Here is an 18331-nt window from a genome sequence, read left to right as displayed (position 1 = left end):
TATTTCAGCTCACACAAAAAAGACAAAAAAAGGCTATTTTAGTAAATGACAGTTTATCTATGACGAGACTCAACATTGGCAGTGTTTGCTAAAGTAACAGTATTGCTTTGTTGGAAATGAAATGAATTGCTCACATTGCCATAGAAACAATAACAAAAGGTGCTGAAATTTTACTGCAAGAATGTAGTAAGGATTATATTGTGATGATAGTATTAAAGATGGCCAAAGACATTGATGTTTGCATGGTCAGATTAACCGTATATTTGTTTTGAATTATTCATGCTCTCAAACAAACTTGGGTCTGGCAAACTTTTGTTTTGGGCTAGAACTGTTTAATTTAATAATTTTCATAATGATAAAGATTCAAAGCCATTTCTCAATCTAGCACCATTTTTGTATTTCAAAGATAATTGTATGCATTAGTGGTGTTATATAAGCATAATAAAAATTGTTTACTTCAATAACAATGAAATTTTTAAGTTCATCATTCAATTTTTTAAAATGATTATTGAATTATTGAGCTAGTTGTGGAATAAAGTTATTGTGCTTTGTTTGTGGTCAACACCATGCAAATTTTCTTAACATTTATAATTTGATACCCATATGTTTATAAGTGTCCATTTTTTATCAATTTAAATGCTGCCTTAACATTTTTTACCTGAAAAAAAACTTTTATTGTCTGTATGTTATACAATTTAAAACCTTGAGTAAAAAAAAACTTTGGATATTGTTTTAATACCACTTTCATGACTTTGTGATTCATGCAAAGCATTTTGACCAGTCTTGTGTTGGATTACATTTCATCCAGCATTTCCTTCATGACAATTTTCGAAGTATTTCTAAATAAAGGCCATGCAAATATTTTTATGCTCCCACTGTAGTGGAGGGGGCATTAAGTTTTACCCTTGTTTGTTTTATATTTGTCATCAAAAGATATATGTGTTGTTGTCCATTTTGTACAAATGTGTATTGTTATTAACATTCTGTGTCAAAATTTTAGTTTGACATTGATTTTGATCAGCTACAAAATTTAAAGATAATAATGATTTTATTGGTTTTTTTGTGCATTTTTCCTGTGATCTTTTTTTGTGATAATTTTGATATCATGCTACTCCCTTGAGATGGAAAATTATTGCTAGAAACTAAGCATGCAAGTGATGTTGCTAACGAAATTGACATGAAATTGACAACGTTGCCATAGGTAAAATAGCGATAAATAGATTATCATTGTTCATCTCAACGGGATTGCCTTTCTTGCTTTCGCTGCCCTGGCTCAAGCGAGAAAATCAATCTCGTTGAGATAATCAACGATAATCTATAAATACTTATTTTTTTGAAATATTGTTTGCTGATTGTCCTAGACTGGTAAAAAGATTCTGAAAAGGAGAAAGAGACTTACAAAATGAAATTGTTAACAACTTGGATTTCTCAAAAAGGGTACAAAACATATTTATGCATATATTAAGATAAAATCTGGCCTAAATTATAAACACCATGTACATATTTGTGTCCTACAAATGAATGTCAGGATTTGTAATTATATTATTGTTATTTATCATATATTAATATATTCACTTAAATTGGATAACTTTTGGGGTTTCATTGGTTTTTTTGGGGGGTATTTCTTAGTGAACATCTCATAACTTGATTAAAAAAATCATATAAAAATTCAAGAAATGCTGTAGGCATTAATTATCATTTTACATGTGAATTTAACAAAATTGACAGAAGAAAAAAATTGCAACATAAGTTTAAATTTGTTTCTTATACATTTGTACTATAGTATAGTTTTTGCCTTCACATCAAATGAGATATTTCATGATGTTTCCATTATATGGGGGGAAATTCCGTGTAAATGAACATAATTGTATAAAACATCTTACAAGTCTTTGTATGCATTTGTGTTATTGATTAAGGCAGAACAGTATGAAAAATCAGTCAAATCGCTTGGCTTATATTGTTTTCTGCTTTGAGCACTTTTTGATTGTTTAAGTTTTTATTTGTTTAAGTTGGAATCATTATATTTGTAAGAAATTAGTTGACTTAAAACAATAATTTTCATTTGATTTGAAATTCAATAATGATATTTTTTTTTGCAAAAGTTGATATTGACCTGTTAACTTGAAACTTTTTAAAGTTGTATCATTCTTTCAATTTTAAAGAAAAATCTAAAAGTTGCCACATTTTGAATTATAAGATATTCAAAATATCTTCAAAATATTGATGAAATCCAATTATTATAGGAAAAGTTAGTTAAACACGTGTTCATAATTTTATTTATTTGATTATTTTTTCAATTAAAAGTTATTAAATACTCACATTCAGCAAAATACTGCAGAGAACAGCTTTCTTTTTTATTTGTCTAGTCAAATTGTAGTTTGTAGAAAAAATCAGATGTATCTGTATCCTTGAAATGGCCATATTTTCTATAATTATTATGCATCTAAAGCACAGATACGTGTGCCCAAAAAAATAAATATTTCTCATGTATAAGGTGTAAAAATATCAATGTTATGTTACAGTTTAGATATTTCATTTTATAAAAGATGTCAACTTCTGGTATCTGATTATAAATCTGTAATACAAATTTAATAACTATTTCATCATCTTACATTTTATGCAAGTCTTTCTGAATATGTAATTAAACCAGTCAACTTAAAACAATAATGATTTTTTTTAAGTTGTTCCATTTTGCTTCAATTTCTATGCAGAATCTTCATATGTGAACATTGCTTTATTGTTGGTCATATTAATTTTGTACTCATTAATAAATGTATTATTGTAATAAAATAAAATAATAAAAAACAGACTTTATAAAAGCTGTATAGAACAATTTTGTCTGTTGTGTTATGTAATGTAATATGATTTTTCCTTCCAAAACTGTCACTGTATCTTGGTAGATCAAACCACAAACTGTAAGCCACTACTCAAACAACAGCAATAAAGAAGAACTCTACTTTGACAATACGTCTTTGTCATTTGTATCAACCTCCAATCTAATTAAAATTAAATCTCTCACTCGCTCATTTTTTAATGCTTGAAAATTAGATCTCTCACTTGCTCATTTTTTAATACTTGACCAAGCATTAAAAAATGATCGAGTGAGAGATTTAATTTTAATTAGATTGATCAACCTCAATCTACAGTTGGAAATTCAACCAAAGCTTGAATGTCCTTAAAATTGCCTTGTAGATATTAGAGGAAACTTGGCTTTCTGAAAAAATATTTATGTTAACTGGTAAATGTTTATGCCACTGTCAAGAACTGATACTTTTACCTCTGTACATGTCTTACCTCATAATAGGTATCAAGATGTTTTCATAAGTCAGCATTTATCAAATCTTTTGAATGTAGAACTTTTGTAAACTGTTCTATTTTACCCATTTCACTTTTGTCTTCCCACATAGCAACTCATAAGACAAAAGGTTTACCTAGCCAATTTTAATTCAGAACAATTATATAAAAAAGAAGGTGCGGTATGATTGCCAATGAGACAACTATCCACAAAAGACCAAAACGACACAAACATTAACAAATTACTTGAGAAAACCTAAATCAAATCATTTGAAATTTAGAAATGCAATGTATTGTTGTTGACCACTTAGTTTAGACCCAGTTCAATTTTCACAGCTTTCACTTTCATCTGAAGAGTGATAACCCGAGTAAGACACCACCAAAACATTTGAAAAATGAAATGTTAGGGACCACTTAACACAGATTTTAATTAAGAGTGACAAATTTCACTTTTGTCTTTCAAGAAAATACCCCTTATTAAATAGGAAAATAGCAACAATTTTTGTTTCTGGAAGATTACTTTAGTAAACATGTACTAACCTACTTGAAATTTGGGAATTATATTAGAATTAACCTAACATAGAACTTGTTTCTATTTGTTTTTCTGGAGTTTGTAATCTGAAAGTTACTGCTACTAGTGGTTTCTAAATAGGTGAGTTATTGTATTATTGATAACAGCTTACAGAGAATTGTTAGAACGGATAGAGGTTTTTGTTTATGCATGAAGAAAATAACAATTTTCTTTCAGAAATAACCAATGATGGAAATTCATAACATGATTACTGACCATTGGTCACTAACAGGAAGAAGATTATAACATTCTAGATTCTATTTCTGATTTGGTTTTGTTTTTTGCATCTGTGTAGAATCAGAGCCCTTTGAAATATTTTAAAAATAGCAAAATTCTTAGAAAATTTACCGAAATCAAGTAATGGTATAAATACAAGTCATTTTGATATATACAAAAATACAGCAAAGGCTGTTGGGCTAAAATTAATTACTTGATAAAGAAAAGGGATTGTGAATGTTGAAACTAAGTAATTGTGATCGGTTGGATATTATGTTTTAATTGAAATTTATAAGTACTATCTTCTTTAAAAAGGAAACAATCAATGTACATTTGACCGATTTTTTATTCTATTTTTATTTCTATTTTTTATTGTATTTTTTCAGCTCACACAAGAAAGAAAAGAAAGGCTATTTCAGCAAATGATAATATATCTAGGAAAGGAATCTCCATTGGCAATGGTTGTTATGGTAACAGTTTTGTTTTGTTGGAAATGGATAAATTGCTCACATTACCATAGAAACAATAACAAAAGGTGCTGAAATTTTGCTGCAAAGATGTAGTAAGGACTCTATAGTGAAGATAGTATTAAAGATGGCCAAAGACATTGATGTATACATGGTCAGAATAATGTTTTGATTAGAAATGATTATCCAGGTTCTCAAACATTGGTGTTAGAAAGGAATCTTTCATTAAAGTAGGTCATACACAGTTGAAAAGCTAATGAAGGATTCAAAGAAATTCCTAAACCTAGCACCACTTCTATAATTAAGGATCATTTTATGCATTAGTGATGTAATATAAGCATAATAAAATAAATTCCTGTTAAAAATTTGATTGCATTGTAAAATCTAAAGTGCATAATTCTGTTTCTTAATAAATATGATATAGTTGATATAATTTTAGAAAATGAATTAAGTGCTATTTTTGTGCATAAAAATGCAAAAATGTCTTCACATTTATAAATTGGTACGCATATGTTTATTAGAAATATTGTCCCATATTTAGATATCGCTTAACAATTGGTACCTTAAAATGGTTTTTTTGCTTGTATTTCTATGTAGTAAAATACTAAACCTTGATTAAAAAAGACCCACTTTAAAACCTTTTGAATATTGTTAAATACCACTTTTGTGTTTCATGAAAAGCCTTTAGACCAGTATTGTACATCTCATTTTGCATTTCCTTAATGAAAAGTTTCAAAGTATGTCTATATAAAGGCCATGTAAACATTCTTTTTATGTTTTTCATCAAAGATATATGTGTTGTTTTTATATTTTGTATAAATGTATGTTTTAATGTATTTATTAATATTCTTTATTCTTTGTCAAAATAAGATTTTGACATTGTTTTAGATCAGCTATGAAGTTTATAGATAATTTTGATATGTACTTAAAATTCGTGACATTGTGAAGAGTATTTTATGCTTATTGTCCAGGATAGAGTGAAAATTTCAAAGAAAGAGGGATGACTTTAAAAAAAGAACACAATTTCTACTGTCTTGAATCATATATGATGCAATTCATGTCTTAATGTCAAAAAAATAAATTTGAATATTAGCAAAAAGCTTTTTTGTGATTATTAAATGTCTTTACAATTAGCTTGTATTCTAGTTTGCAATATAATTTTAGGAGAAGGGGACACTTATCAAGTCAGCAAATGTCACCACTATCCAGTATTGCTTCCTCTTTTTTTTTGTTAAAATTGAATAATAAGGGAATGACAGTAGACAATTAAAAAAAAAAATATTTTGAGCTTTCATTGTCAGGCTTTTTCATAATGTATAATAAAAAACACAAATGCCCTGTAAAAAAAAGTATGAACTTTGTTGAGCTTATGTCTTAATGGTTTCACATGTAACAAAAACTACATAAACCTCATGTATGTCTATTTTATTTCTCACAATATTGAATGGCAGGAAATGTAAATATATCATTATTTATCATATACATGTATTTATATCTTCATATACATTTAAAATCTTCCTCAGTTACTCCTATATTTATATTTTTGATATTTCTGGTAATCAACTCATTTCTCTGAATGGAAAGTTAATTTTCAAAATTCAAAGATTGTTGCTTTCAATGATGATCTTGGTTGCATTCATTACCATTTTGTGAATCATCAAAGTGAATTACTAAAATTAAAACAAAAATGGAAAATAGATCCCTATATGCTACTAGTATTTGAATATAGGTATAGCGTAGCAAAGAAGATATGTCATGATAACACTTTCATTGTATGGATCCAAATATCATGTAAATATATATCATTGTACAAAACTGCTTACTTCTCCAAAAATGCAATGTTTATTTTGCTGAGAAAAGTAGTAGTTGTGAAAGATGATATAGTCAAACTGCTTGGCTTATTTTGTTTCTTTTTGCTTAAAACTCTTATTATTGTTTTAAACATAATAATTTATTGAAAAATAATAATACAAAGGAGTTACTTATCTTAAAATATGAAAAGTTTTGAATGTGAGCAGTTACAAATTTTTCTTTTTGGGGAAAAAACTTAACTGTTTGTTAAAATGATAAAATATCATCAAAATTGAAGAAATCCAAATATAATTCAGGAAAATAGTAATTCACACACTTGGTCATTAAAATATCTTCACATTTATTTCTACCATTAAAGTTATATACATTATGACATGTTTTAAATGCTCTGAAAAAGAGCTTTCATAAAAATAGATATTTGTCTAGTCAAACTGAAATTTGTAGTTAGTATGCATAAACAACAAAAATATTTATAAGAAAACAACCACACATGTTACTCTTTTATAGGTCTTTGATAATCAAAATAGCAAGTTTTCATGGTATCCAGTGTTAATGGTTTATACACTTGGATATAAATGAAATAACCACATTGCCCCTTCTTTCTTACCAAGTTCTGAATGTATATATATACAAATGATTAGTCCAACTTAGACATTCATGTCTTATTTTTAACATGTGAGTATTAAAGGAGATCAATTGTGATTTTATATCATAGGCAATTGTATGTGCAAGTTATTTTCTTTATACTTTTTTAAAACAGGCATTTCAAAAATGATTGAGGATATTTCTTCTTCAAAAAATTTTTCACAAAAAATATAAATTGTTATAAATTTTATTCTCCTGTATAGAATAAGAGCAGTCTTTTCTTTATTAATTCTTACAGCTTAAGCTTATATACCAACAAAAACAAACAAACAAACAAACAAATATTTTAGTTGCCAATCACAGCGCTTAAAATGAGCAGAAAAATTACAATATAATTTTCAAACATAATGTGAAGTATATTAAAATAGGTTAAACAAAGTACATAATATGATTGATTTTGATTTAATTGATTAATGTAAAATATTAAAGCAAATGAAGTAAGAAATTTGTAATAATAAAAATATATAATACAATATGACCCATTGTCTGTTACTCTGGTACTTTTATTGGACAGCACACCTCATAGTATACTAATAGTTTATTAAATGTAAAAGAAATAACTAATGTAAATGCATATTTGATATCTATAGAGTACAGGGGACACTTATTGATAACACAATCTTAATCCATATTGAATGTTTTCTGAATTTGAGATTCAAATGTATTTAAAGAGACGCACATTTTAAATTCAATGACTAATATATCACCATGCCTTTATGCAAGTCTTCCTATACATTTTGTAAAACTGTTCAGCTTATAAGACAATAATGAATTAGTTTTGTTAATAGCTTATTTTGCTTCTATTTCTATGCAGTAACTTCATATGTGAACAGTTCTCTTTTTTTTGTTCATATTAATTTTGTACTTATTATAAATGTTTTATTGTAATAAAATAAAATAAACTTTATAAAAGCTGTATGGATGTATGTTGTTTGTAACATGTCAGTAATTGTTCTTCTGAAAGTTATGGTACGCTTAGAAAAAAATTGTAAGCCATCAGGGATACAGGAGTACTTCATTTACACCACGCCTATGTCACAAGTTCATATAGTAACTTTAATCTTCAGGGTAAAGAGTAAAATCACAATATACTGAACTCAGAGGAAAATTCAAAAAGGAAAGTTCCTAATCAAATGACAAAATCAAAAGCTCAAACACATTAAACTAATGGATAACAATTGTCATATTCCTGACATGGTACAAACATTGTTCAGAGTTCGACCTCTGCGGTTGTATAAAGCTGCGCCCTGTGGAGCATCTGGTTCATATTTAAGCTTGAATCGGAGCATTTTTGATTACTAAATCAGTTAAAAAATTTCACATAAACTAATTGAATCAAATGAAATAGACTCTTGTGTGTTTAAAAAGTGTCAACAATCTTTCGTTAGATGAACCTGAAATTATAGACCAAAATCGGCCCTTACCAGACCTACACCTTTGGCAGACATATTTAGTGATGGACCCAAAAAAATAGTTTGTTTCATTCTGATCTGTGGAAAAGTTTGCTGTTCAAGGTAATTTGTTTTCTCATTTTCAGTCTATTGACCACATTAAAAAAAACTTGTGCATGTTGACTCAGAGACCTGTACACATATTCCACCTTCAGACCAGTGATGGTAAGGATACCCTATACATCTTTTCCTCTTGGTGTGTTGTTATGGAGTTCCTGTACAGCGACTCCTCTTTTTATTTGGTAGGAAAACCATGTACAAACATTTCAGTGTTATCCCAAAACTAGGTAAACAGGGATTTTGAAATACAAAAGATATTCATTATATAATTGTAAACAGAAATTCAAGACAAAAATACAACTGATAACGCCATGACAAAATGAAACAAAAACTACGATGAAAAGACTAACAACAGTACACAAAACGCACCTTAGAAAAACTAAAGACTTACCAACATGAACTCAATCACAGGTACTCAGGTACTTGGGAAGTATAAATAAATCCTTCAGAACTTGTGGCACCAGTCATGTTGCTCATGTAAGTCCAAACCTGGTGATAAGTCTAAATTAGGTCACAGTCGAGTAAAATAGGACATATCTGTCTTCATTTTAGAAAAGTATATCTTGATCCTCAACTTCCGTAACATTTTCCAAGAGATGATATCATCTTCACCGATTGTAACTATTGGTGTCATATTTTTCTTGTAAGCAGCAACCTTCAATTAAGGAAATCATGATAGGTAATGCAAGCTCTGGAATATTGTATCAAGATATATGTACTCTATATGAAGGCGTGAATATTGTATCAAGGTATATGTACTCTATATGAACACTAGAATGTTGCTTCTTAAAAATGGAAATTAACATTACAAATGAAAGCTGAAATCGATCTTTTGTCGTAAAGTTTTGTTCTCAACCGACCCTCATTTTCAGTTTCTAGATGCAAGTCAAGATTTGAATTAGAGTTTACTGTATATTTTGTATCCTTAAAGTTTTAAGGGATAGACGCATTCTCCATAGTCACCAAAATTTAAATTATGACAACAAATAAAGGAACGTGAAGTTAAAAGAATGATCTTATATTAAAAATGAGGTTAAATTTGATGTATGACTACTTGTGTTTCTTTTTTGGTTACATTTCTTTGTTTTTATAGTGATAGTAAGATTATGACACAATAATGACTGCTGCACCCCTATTTTTTGACATGTTTACTATTGTGTCTTTGTTTTTTTCACGCATTGTTGTCAATATAATGGAATCTGTTTTGACTGTCATACAAGTAAGAGGTTTAGCTAGATATAAAACCAGGTCCAATCCTCCATTTTTTACATGAGAAAATGCCTGTATCAAGTCAGGAATATGACAGTTGTTATCTATTTGTTCGATGTCTTTCGGCTTTTAATTTTGCCATTTGATTAGGGCCTTTCCTTTTTATACGACCGCAAATTTTGAAAAAATTTTCGTCGTATATTGCTATCACGTTGGCGTCGTCGTCGTCGTCGTCCGAATACTTTTAGTTTTCGCACTCTAACTTTAGTAAAAGTGAATAGAAATCTATGAAATTTTAACACAAGGTTTATGACCATAAAAGGAAGGCTGGTATTGATTTTGGGAGTTTTGGTCCCAACATTTTAGGAATTAGGGGCCAAAAAGGGCCCAAATAAGCATTTTCTTGGTTTTCGCCCTATAACTTTAGTTTAAGTTAATAGAAATCTATGAAATTTTGACACAAGGTTTATAACCACAAAATAAAGGTTGGGATTGATTTTGGGAGTTTTATTTTCAACAGTTTAGGAATTAGGGGCCAAAAAAGGGCCCAAATAAGCATTATTCTTGGTTTTCGCACAATAACTTTAGTTAAAGTAAATAGAAATCTATGAAATTTAAACACAAGGTTTATGACTATAAAAGGAAGGTTGGTATTGATTTTTGAAGTTTTGGTCCCAACAGTTTAGGAAAAAGGGGCCCAAAGGGTCCAAAATTAAACTTTGTTTGATTTCATCAAAATTGAATAATTGGGGTTCTTTAATATGCCGAATCTAACTGTGTATGTAGATTCTTAATTTTTGGTCCCGTTTTCAAATTGGTCTACATTAAGGTCCAAAGGGTCCAAAATTAAACTTAGTTTGATTTTAACAAAAATTGAAACCTTGGGGTTCTTTGATATGCTGAATCTAAAAATGTACTTAGATTTTTGATTATTGGCCCAGTTTTCAAGTTGGCCCAAATCGGGGTCCAAAATTAAACATTGTTTGATTTCATCAAAAATTGAATAATTGGGGTTCTTTGATATGCCAAATCTAACTGTGTATGTAGATTCTTAATTTTTGGTCCAGTTTTAAAATTGGTCTAAATTAAAGTGCAAAGGGTCCAAAATTAAACTAAGTTTGATTTTAACAAAAATTAAATTCTTGGGCCTCTTTGATATGCTGAATCTAAACATGTACTTAGATTTTTGATTATGGGCCCAGTTTTCAAGTTGGTCCAAATCAGGATCTAAAATTATTATATTAAGTATTGTGCAATAGCAAGTCTTTTCAATTGCACAGTATTGTGCAATGGCAAGAAATATCTAATTTCACAATATTGTGAAATAGCAATTTTTTTTTTAATTAAGAGTTATCTTTCTTTGTCCAGAATAGTAAGCAAGAAATATCTGCAAGAATTTTTTTTAATTGGAGTTATCTTTCTTTGTCCAGAATCAACTTAAATCTTTGTTATATACAATATACAATGTATATTCACTTTTTACTACCAACTGATACATTTAAATAATCTTTACCATTCAGTGATAACAAGCAGTTTTTTTACATCATGTATTTAAATGAGTAGTAATTGTTGCAAACTCCATTAGAATATTTTAATTGAAATTAGTTTTGGAATAAGGGAAAGGGGGATGTGAATAAAAAATTGGGTTAAATTTTTCTCATTTGGAATTTCATAAATAAAAAGAAAATTTCTTCAAACATTTTTTTGAGAGGATTAATATTCAACAGCATATTAAATTGCTCTAAGAGAAAACAAAAAATTTTAAGTTCATTTGAATACATTCATTCTGTGTCAGAAACCTATGCTGTGTCAACTATTTAATCACAATCCAAATTTAGAGCGGAATCCAGCTTGAATGTTGTGTCCATACTTGCCCCAACCGTGGAGGGTTCAACCTCTGCGGTCGTATAAAGCTACGCCCTGCGGAGCATCTGGTTAAATTTTCCTCGAAGTTCAGAATTTTTGTGTGTTTACTCATTTCTTCTTCCCTTTCGATCAACATAAGAAGCTCCTGCATGAAGTCAGAATCATGAATAAATCAGCAAGAAGAGGAGTCGATATGATGACCTCCCCTGCTCCGAATTATCCCTCCCTTACTCAAGATATTTGTATCCTCGATGGCAATTATTTTTATGAAACAAATCCTACAGTTTGTCCTTTTAGTTTTGGAAGCAGAATATTTCTGTAAATCTCATTACATAAACTGCTCGATATATGAATTAGTTATTGACAATTAACATGAAAACTCAACATATAACCCCACGACACCAAAGATGACATACTGGATTACCATAGGTATGTTCTAGGTTCCTTTGAAATTTCAATCAAAGATGAAGAATTGGATCTTTCAGCTCTGTATTGGATACCTAAACTATATAAGTGTCCTAAAACAAAGGTATATTGATGGGTCTTCCAAGTGCTCAACAAAACCTCTTTTCTAAATTATTTACTTCAATTTTAACAGCAATCAAAAACGGGCTTCAATGTTATTGCGAAACTGCTTATTCTAGAGGTGGCGTGAATTTAATATGGATACTATAAAAATACAAAGATTTTTTAGAGTACATACAATTTAAAGCTCTTTCATCTTGCAATAGTATAAAATAAAGGCAACAGTAGTGTACCGCTGTTCAAATATAAGAGACAACTACGACACAACACCGAAACGTAACACACAGAGAAACGGACTATTATAATGTAACAATGGCCATTTTCCTGACTTGGTACAGGGCATTTTATGAAAAAATGGTGGGTTGAACCTGGTTTTGTGGCATGCCAAACCTCCCACTTTAATGGCAGTGCTAATTATAACATTAAAATGACAACATTACACGACAGGGTTACAATAAATAAACAGATAAATGAGAGAAAATATAGGACATAGAAACAAAAAAATAATAGCCATCCAAAGGTAACAGGTTAACAAATATTTGTATATACCAGACGCGCGCTACGTCCACACAAAACTATGCTCAAATGTAAAAAGTCTGAAAGCCATAACAACTACTAAGTTGAAGATCGCCGAGGACCAAAAGTTCAAAAAGTTGTGAGGCAAGGGTTGTCCGCCTGTGACAAAACATAAATGTTATCAAGAATAATACATAGTTTTTCAAACAGTAAATTTATAAAATGATTATATAATAGATATACATGATTAAACTGAAATGGTGACTAGCTATAGTATAAAATACATTACTTAATCACAGCCCTGTTAGCCATAGTCAATGCAACGCCCAAAGTGATGTCACATATAAATTTCTAAAACGTGTTCCGAAAATTAAGAGAATTTGGATGAAATTCAAGATCAGACAAGACAAGACAAGACAAGACAATATTTTATCTCATTGACACTCTTGTTATGTCTGTAATTGAATATGGTGCTGCGATATGGGGAAGTAAAGAATACTCTTGTATAAATGCTGTAAAAAATAGGGCAATGCGTTTTTTCATGGGTGTTGGAAAGTACACACCCAATTTAGCTCTTTATGGTGATATGGGCTGGATGCCATGTATTGTAAAACAATGGACATGTATTTTTAGAACTTATAGTAGATTTACGAAAATATGTGATAATAGAATAAACAAAAACGTTTTTATATGGGCAAACAATATATGCAATAATAGACTGAAAAATTGGAATTTAAGAGTACACACAAAGTTTAAAGAACTTGACATGGAACATTTTTGTAATACTAATTTGATTATTGATAAACATGTTATAAAAAATATTGACAATATCTGTTTCAATAGATTCAAAGAGCAATGGTATATTGATTTAATGTCAAACGAGCGTAGTAAACTACGTACTTACAGACTGTTCAAAAATGAATTTGGTGAAGAAAATTATTTATTAAAAACTATACCTGGTAAATATAGGAGTGCCTTTGCTAAATTTAGAAGTGGTACTGCTCCTCTGAAAATTGAGACTGGAAGGTATGAAGGTCTTCTAGTTGAAAATGGATTTTTTTTAACAGTATTTGTAATGAAAATCTTTTAATTGAAGATGAGAAACATTTTTTAATGAAGTGCCCTTTATATGAAGATTTGCGTTATTATTTGTTTTATCAAGCATCTCTTTTTAATGTTAATTTTATGCAATTGTCTGATGACGATAAATTTATATTTTTATTCACTGATGAAAATATGTACGTTTATATTGCCAAAATCTGCAATGACATTTTATTGAAGAGAAAATGTATTTTATATAGCTAATTTTAATGTAAATACTGTATATACTTTTTAGATAGTCTCTCATAACTCTTTTTAGAGTGGCTCTTGTATGTTTTATGATTTTGTTTTATCAACTGTTTGTATGTTTTATATAATGAAGAGGTGAGACTTAAATAAAATATTGTCTTGTCTTGTCTTGTATATTAATAACAGTGAAAATTATAATAATAATTAATATTTAATTGAAGTAGTAATTAGATAATTAATTGTATTATCTAGCTTTGTGGTTGTTTCTTCTGATCAAACTGCAAACCAAATATATAGTGTACATTTCGCTGATCCAAAATCAAATCTACCAAATAAACTGGATGAGTAGTTATCCCCCAATACAACACAATAATACAACAGAAAAAATACGATTTACAACTACAAACGTTAAAACATTTGAAAAAATACGATGGCAACAAACACAACATCAAAACCAAACACATTAGTTTGGGATGGATAAGTACCGTGCCACGTCTTAAAGCAATACGAATCCACACTCAGCAAAACAATCACATTCGGGAAAAAGTCACTTTCGGTAATAAAAAGATCAGACGACGTAATGACAAACCACAATCCAACACATGGTAAGAATGTCCATAGTTAGTTTGGACAAAGATATACATCGTATGGATCAACCAATTCGTGATGGTGTCCATACAATTTACGTAGTGTCATTTTTAATCTGTCCTCCTCATACTGACTTTGTTGGAGTAGTTTCTGCGTTAGGAGCACACTCCTGTATATGAAGTTAGTATAGTGTGAACATGCACGAGAACAATGTATCAATTGCGATATGTAAACACCATACGAAGGGGTAGAGGGTATGTTACTGCTCAGAAATGGGAAATTGATAATTGGGAAGTTGAAATCGTCCCGTTTATCATAGATTTTCGTGTGAAGTCGTCCATCTGTGTCAATTTTGAGGAAAAGATCATCAAGATATGAATCAGTCATTGTATCACAGTAGTATCTGTTCGCTGGGATATATGGGATGCAAATATTAGCTGAAATATGGGTTATTCAGTTATAGGACATTATCAATATATTCAAGAATTTTGCAAGGTGATTTTTCTGTTTGTCTTTTAGAAGGGTTTGAATGAATTCTGCTTCTGAATGAATTCTGCTTCATACGAGTACAAAAACAAATCGGCTAGTAGGGGTGCAACATTAGTACCCATTTGAATACCGATTGTCTGTTGAAATATGAATCCTCCAAACTCAACAAATATATTGTCGATCAAAAAGTCCAGCATTTTGATAATATCATCTTCTTAAAACATTTGACTTTTCTGAACTTTACACAAGTATTCCCTATTCAAAACTAAAAGACAAATTGAAATAATTGGTATTTTTTTGTTCCATAAAAAGAATGTGCAACGTTGATATGAGTGTATCTTGTCTTAAGAAGAATGCATCATATTTTGTAAAGAATCACTACGATTCTAACAAATAGTTATCAACGGTACCAGGATTATTAAATTCAGTACGCCAGACGCGCGTTTCGTATACATAAGACTCATCAGTGACACTCATATCAAAATATTTATAAAGCCAAACAAGTTAAAAGTTGAAGAGCATTGAGGATCCAAAATTCCAAAAAATTGTGCCAAATACGGCTAAGGTAATCTATGCCTGATACAAGAAAATCCTTAGTTTTTCGAAAAATTCAAAGTTTTGTAAACAGGAAATTTATAAAAATGACCCCATTGATATTCATGTCAACACCAAAGTGTTGACTACTGGGCTGGTGATACCCTCGGGGACGAAACGTCCACCGGCAGTGGCATCGACTCAGTGGTGTAAATAGTTATTAAACGAAGGTACCAGGATTATAAAATTTAGTACGCCAGACGCGCTTTACGTCTACATAAGACTCATCAGTGACGCTCATATCAAAATGTAGATTTCTGGTAAAAGTGTGTTAACAGACAGGAAAGAGGTTTCGTGGAGCACTTGGAAGACGCATCAATATAGCGTTGTTTGTGAGAACACTGATGTAGTAACAAATTATAATTATAGCTGACTATGCGGTATGGGCTTTGCTCATTGTTGAAGGCCGTACGGTGGCCTATAGTTGTTAATGTCTGTGTCATTTTGGTCTTTTGTGGATAGTTGTCAAATTGGCAATCATACCACATCTTCTTTTTTTATGGTTTATTCCATATACGATCTCATTTTGCATGAAATTATATCATCACATTACCTTGATAAACCCGTACAAAGAAGGCAAAATCGGTAGCAATTACAGTCACACAATACCCATTAAGCAACATTTATTGCATCAACGTTTTAAAAAAAATCTGACTCGAAGATGATGTCAGGTAATGAAGACTGTCCATTTTTAATTCAAACTATCATTGTCCAGGTTATTCTTTTATGCACCACTGGACTTGGTACCACGGTTTGAGCCTGGTGTTCAGGATTTGGTACCACGGTTTGAGCCAGGTGTTCAGGACTTGGTACCACGGTTTGAGCCTGGTGTTCAGGACTTGGTACCACGGTTTGAGCCTGGTGTTCAGGACTTGGAACCACGGTTTGAGCCAACTTTTTTCTTTTCTCATGAGATGCCGAGACTTATTCACATTCACTGAATGCATAGAGAGAAATAGGAAGAGCAGATACATGAAGACCCAACAAATTTTATATGGCATGTACAGGAAGCCATCGAAAGTTTTAATTCCTTCTAAAACCTATCCACAATTTGTCCACACCTAGTCTTTTTATGCTGTTATTCCTACGCTAATACATCCGTGACAGTACTACTTAAAATATTACTTCCTTGCAACCATTTACAAAAGAATACTTAGCATAGACAAAGTTTGTATATTTGCTAATTCGGGATAACAAGAGGACAGTTGTGAAGTGACCGTATTGATATACCATGTTCACCTTGAGTAACATTTTTATCAGGTTTAAAAAAAAACAAAAAAACTGAGTAACATTTTTATCAGGTTTAAAAAAAAACAAAAAAACAAGGAAGTAATTTTGTAGGCGAAAAACTACAAAAACTGAAAAAGTACTCCAAATGATCCTTTACTTTTTACCAGAACCAACAATTTTTCGTCTAGCACCAACACCTTCCTATCCTCTCGTTCCGGCCTTTATTCTTTAAGTAAACGTCTAATATAATGTCTATAATCTTGAATACTTATCGGTGCAAAATTTTAGGTAAAGTAAGATAACATCATATGATTTGCATAATATTTTGATCATTAAATGTGTTTACGACAGTAGTTATCTAATAGTTTGTTTCTATGTATGTTGCATTATGGTTTGTTTTTATTGCACTTCAGTGTTCTTATCTGTTGCTTTCCTCTTATAATTGACCTGTTTCCTCTTAGATTTTAGATTGTATTCCGGATTTATTCTCTCTTAGTCGATTCATGACTTTGGAACAGCGGTTTACCACTATTGCTTTATTATTTACCAACTGTGATGACCTGAATTTTACTGGTATTTTGGGTGTATGTTTAGTCTTTAAGAAGCCAAGTCTAATATCGGCGTATGGTAGATTGAATAGAAGATACTTGCTTGAACTTGGTCTATTTCCATGTTCAATTCCATCATTGTCAACTTTTGGGTGTAATAAATAGAAATTGCCGTTCCATGTAAATATGATTTTGCAGTTGTTGGACTAGGTGTGGGGTCAATAACCTTGTCATTAACAGCTGTAGTAAAAAGCCATTTTATCAACAGATGGAGGACAAAATAGTTCAACCACAGCTTCTACTAGTAGAGTCGATATTTGAATTTCTAATACCCATAAACCATTCTTAAAGAAGTTATCGATCATTTGACGAATACTGGTCCATGGAAAATTTAAAAGATCGATATAGATACAAAAAGGTGTTTCACGATATACCGCATGATGTTGTTCTAATATTTTCTATGTATTTGCATGATAGCACTACATTAGGAGCTGAGCAATGACTTGTTCAGACTTGCATTCACTGTTCTTTAATAGGATTGAATATAAGAGTCATGTTCAATCATAGACATTGGTTCAAGCAGTGATGGGGACGCTTCGGCTGAAAATGAACCAGAACATTTTGTCTTGTATTCCTTAATTTGTGTCCGAATATTTTTTTGTGATTTTCCAATATGTATGGTGTCGTCGAATGTACATGCCAGTGCTATTCATTGCTAGACAAACTTAACATCTTAAAAAAAAAAAAAAAAAAAAAACTTCTTTACCTTTAGTGCATGCCTCAATAGCTTCATGTCCTCCAGTCGTGTTCTGTGTATTGAATTCTCACTTAACTGCTGAAATTTTCTTTAATACATACAAATTTTGCGAGATCTGCAAGTCTAAATTTCTGCTTTGCTACTTTTGTAGTCTCGAATTTAGAGCTGGTTTACATTCTGTCTTGAGATGACTGCTATTTGTA

At 30.4% G+C, this 18331-nt stretch overlaps 1 protein-coding gene across 8 annotated transcripts in view; it reads left to right on the top strand.

Annotated features, from left to right (window-relative positions):
* Positions 1–7921, top strand: part of LOC134720789 (septin-7-like) — a 49229-nt gene extending 41308 nt beyond the window's left edge. For 6 of the 8 annotated variants that reach the window (XM_063583295.1, XM_063583288.1, XM_063583290.1 and 3 more), the window contains one exon: positions 9–4497. In XM_063583295.1, coding sequence (XP_063439365.1) covers positions 9–42 — 34 coding nt within the window. In that variant the 3' untranslated portion in view covers positions 43–4497. Of the gene's footprint in view, positions 1–8 lie in introns of all 8 variants that reach the window. The other 2 variants (XM_063583291.1, XM_063583293.1) reach the window with 1 other exon arrangement.
* The last annotated feature ends 10410 nt before the right edge of the window (positions 7922–18331 follow it).

The sequence above is a fragment of the Mytilus trossulus genome, chromosome 6 (genome assembly GCF_036588685.1).
Source record: "Mytilus trossulus isolate FHL-02 chromosome 6, PNRI_Mtr1.1.1.hap1, whole genome shotgun sequence".
In the NCBI taxonomy this organism is placed as follows: Eukaryota; Metazoa; Mollusca; class Bivalvia; order Mytilida; family Mytilidae; genus Mytilus; species Mytilus trossulus.
This window is presented reverse-complemented; position numbering and strand designations above follow the sequence as displayed.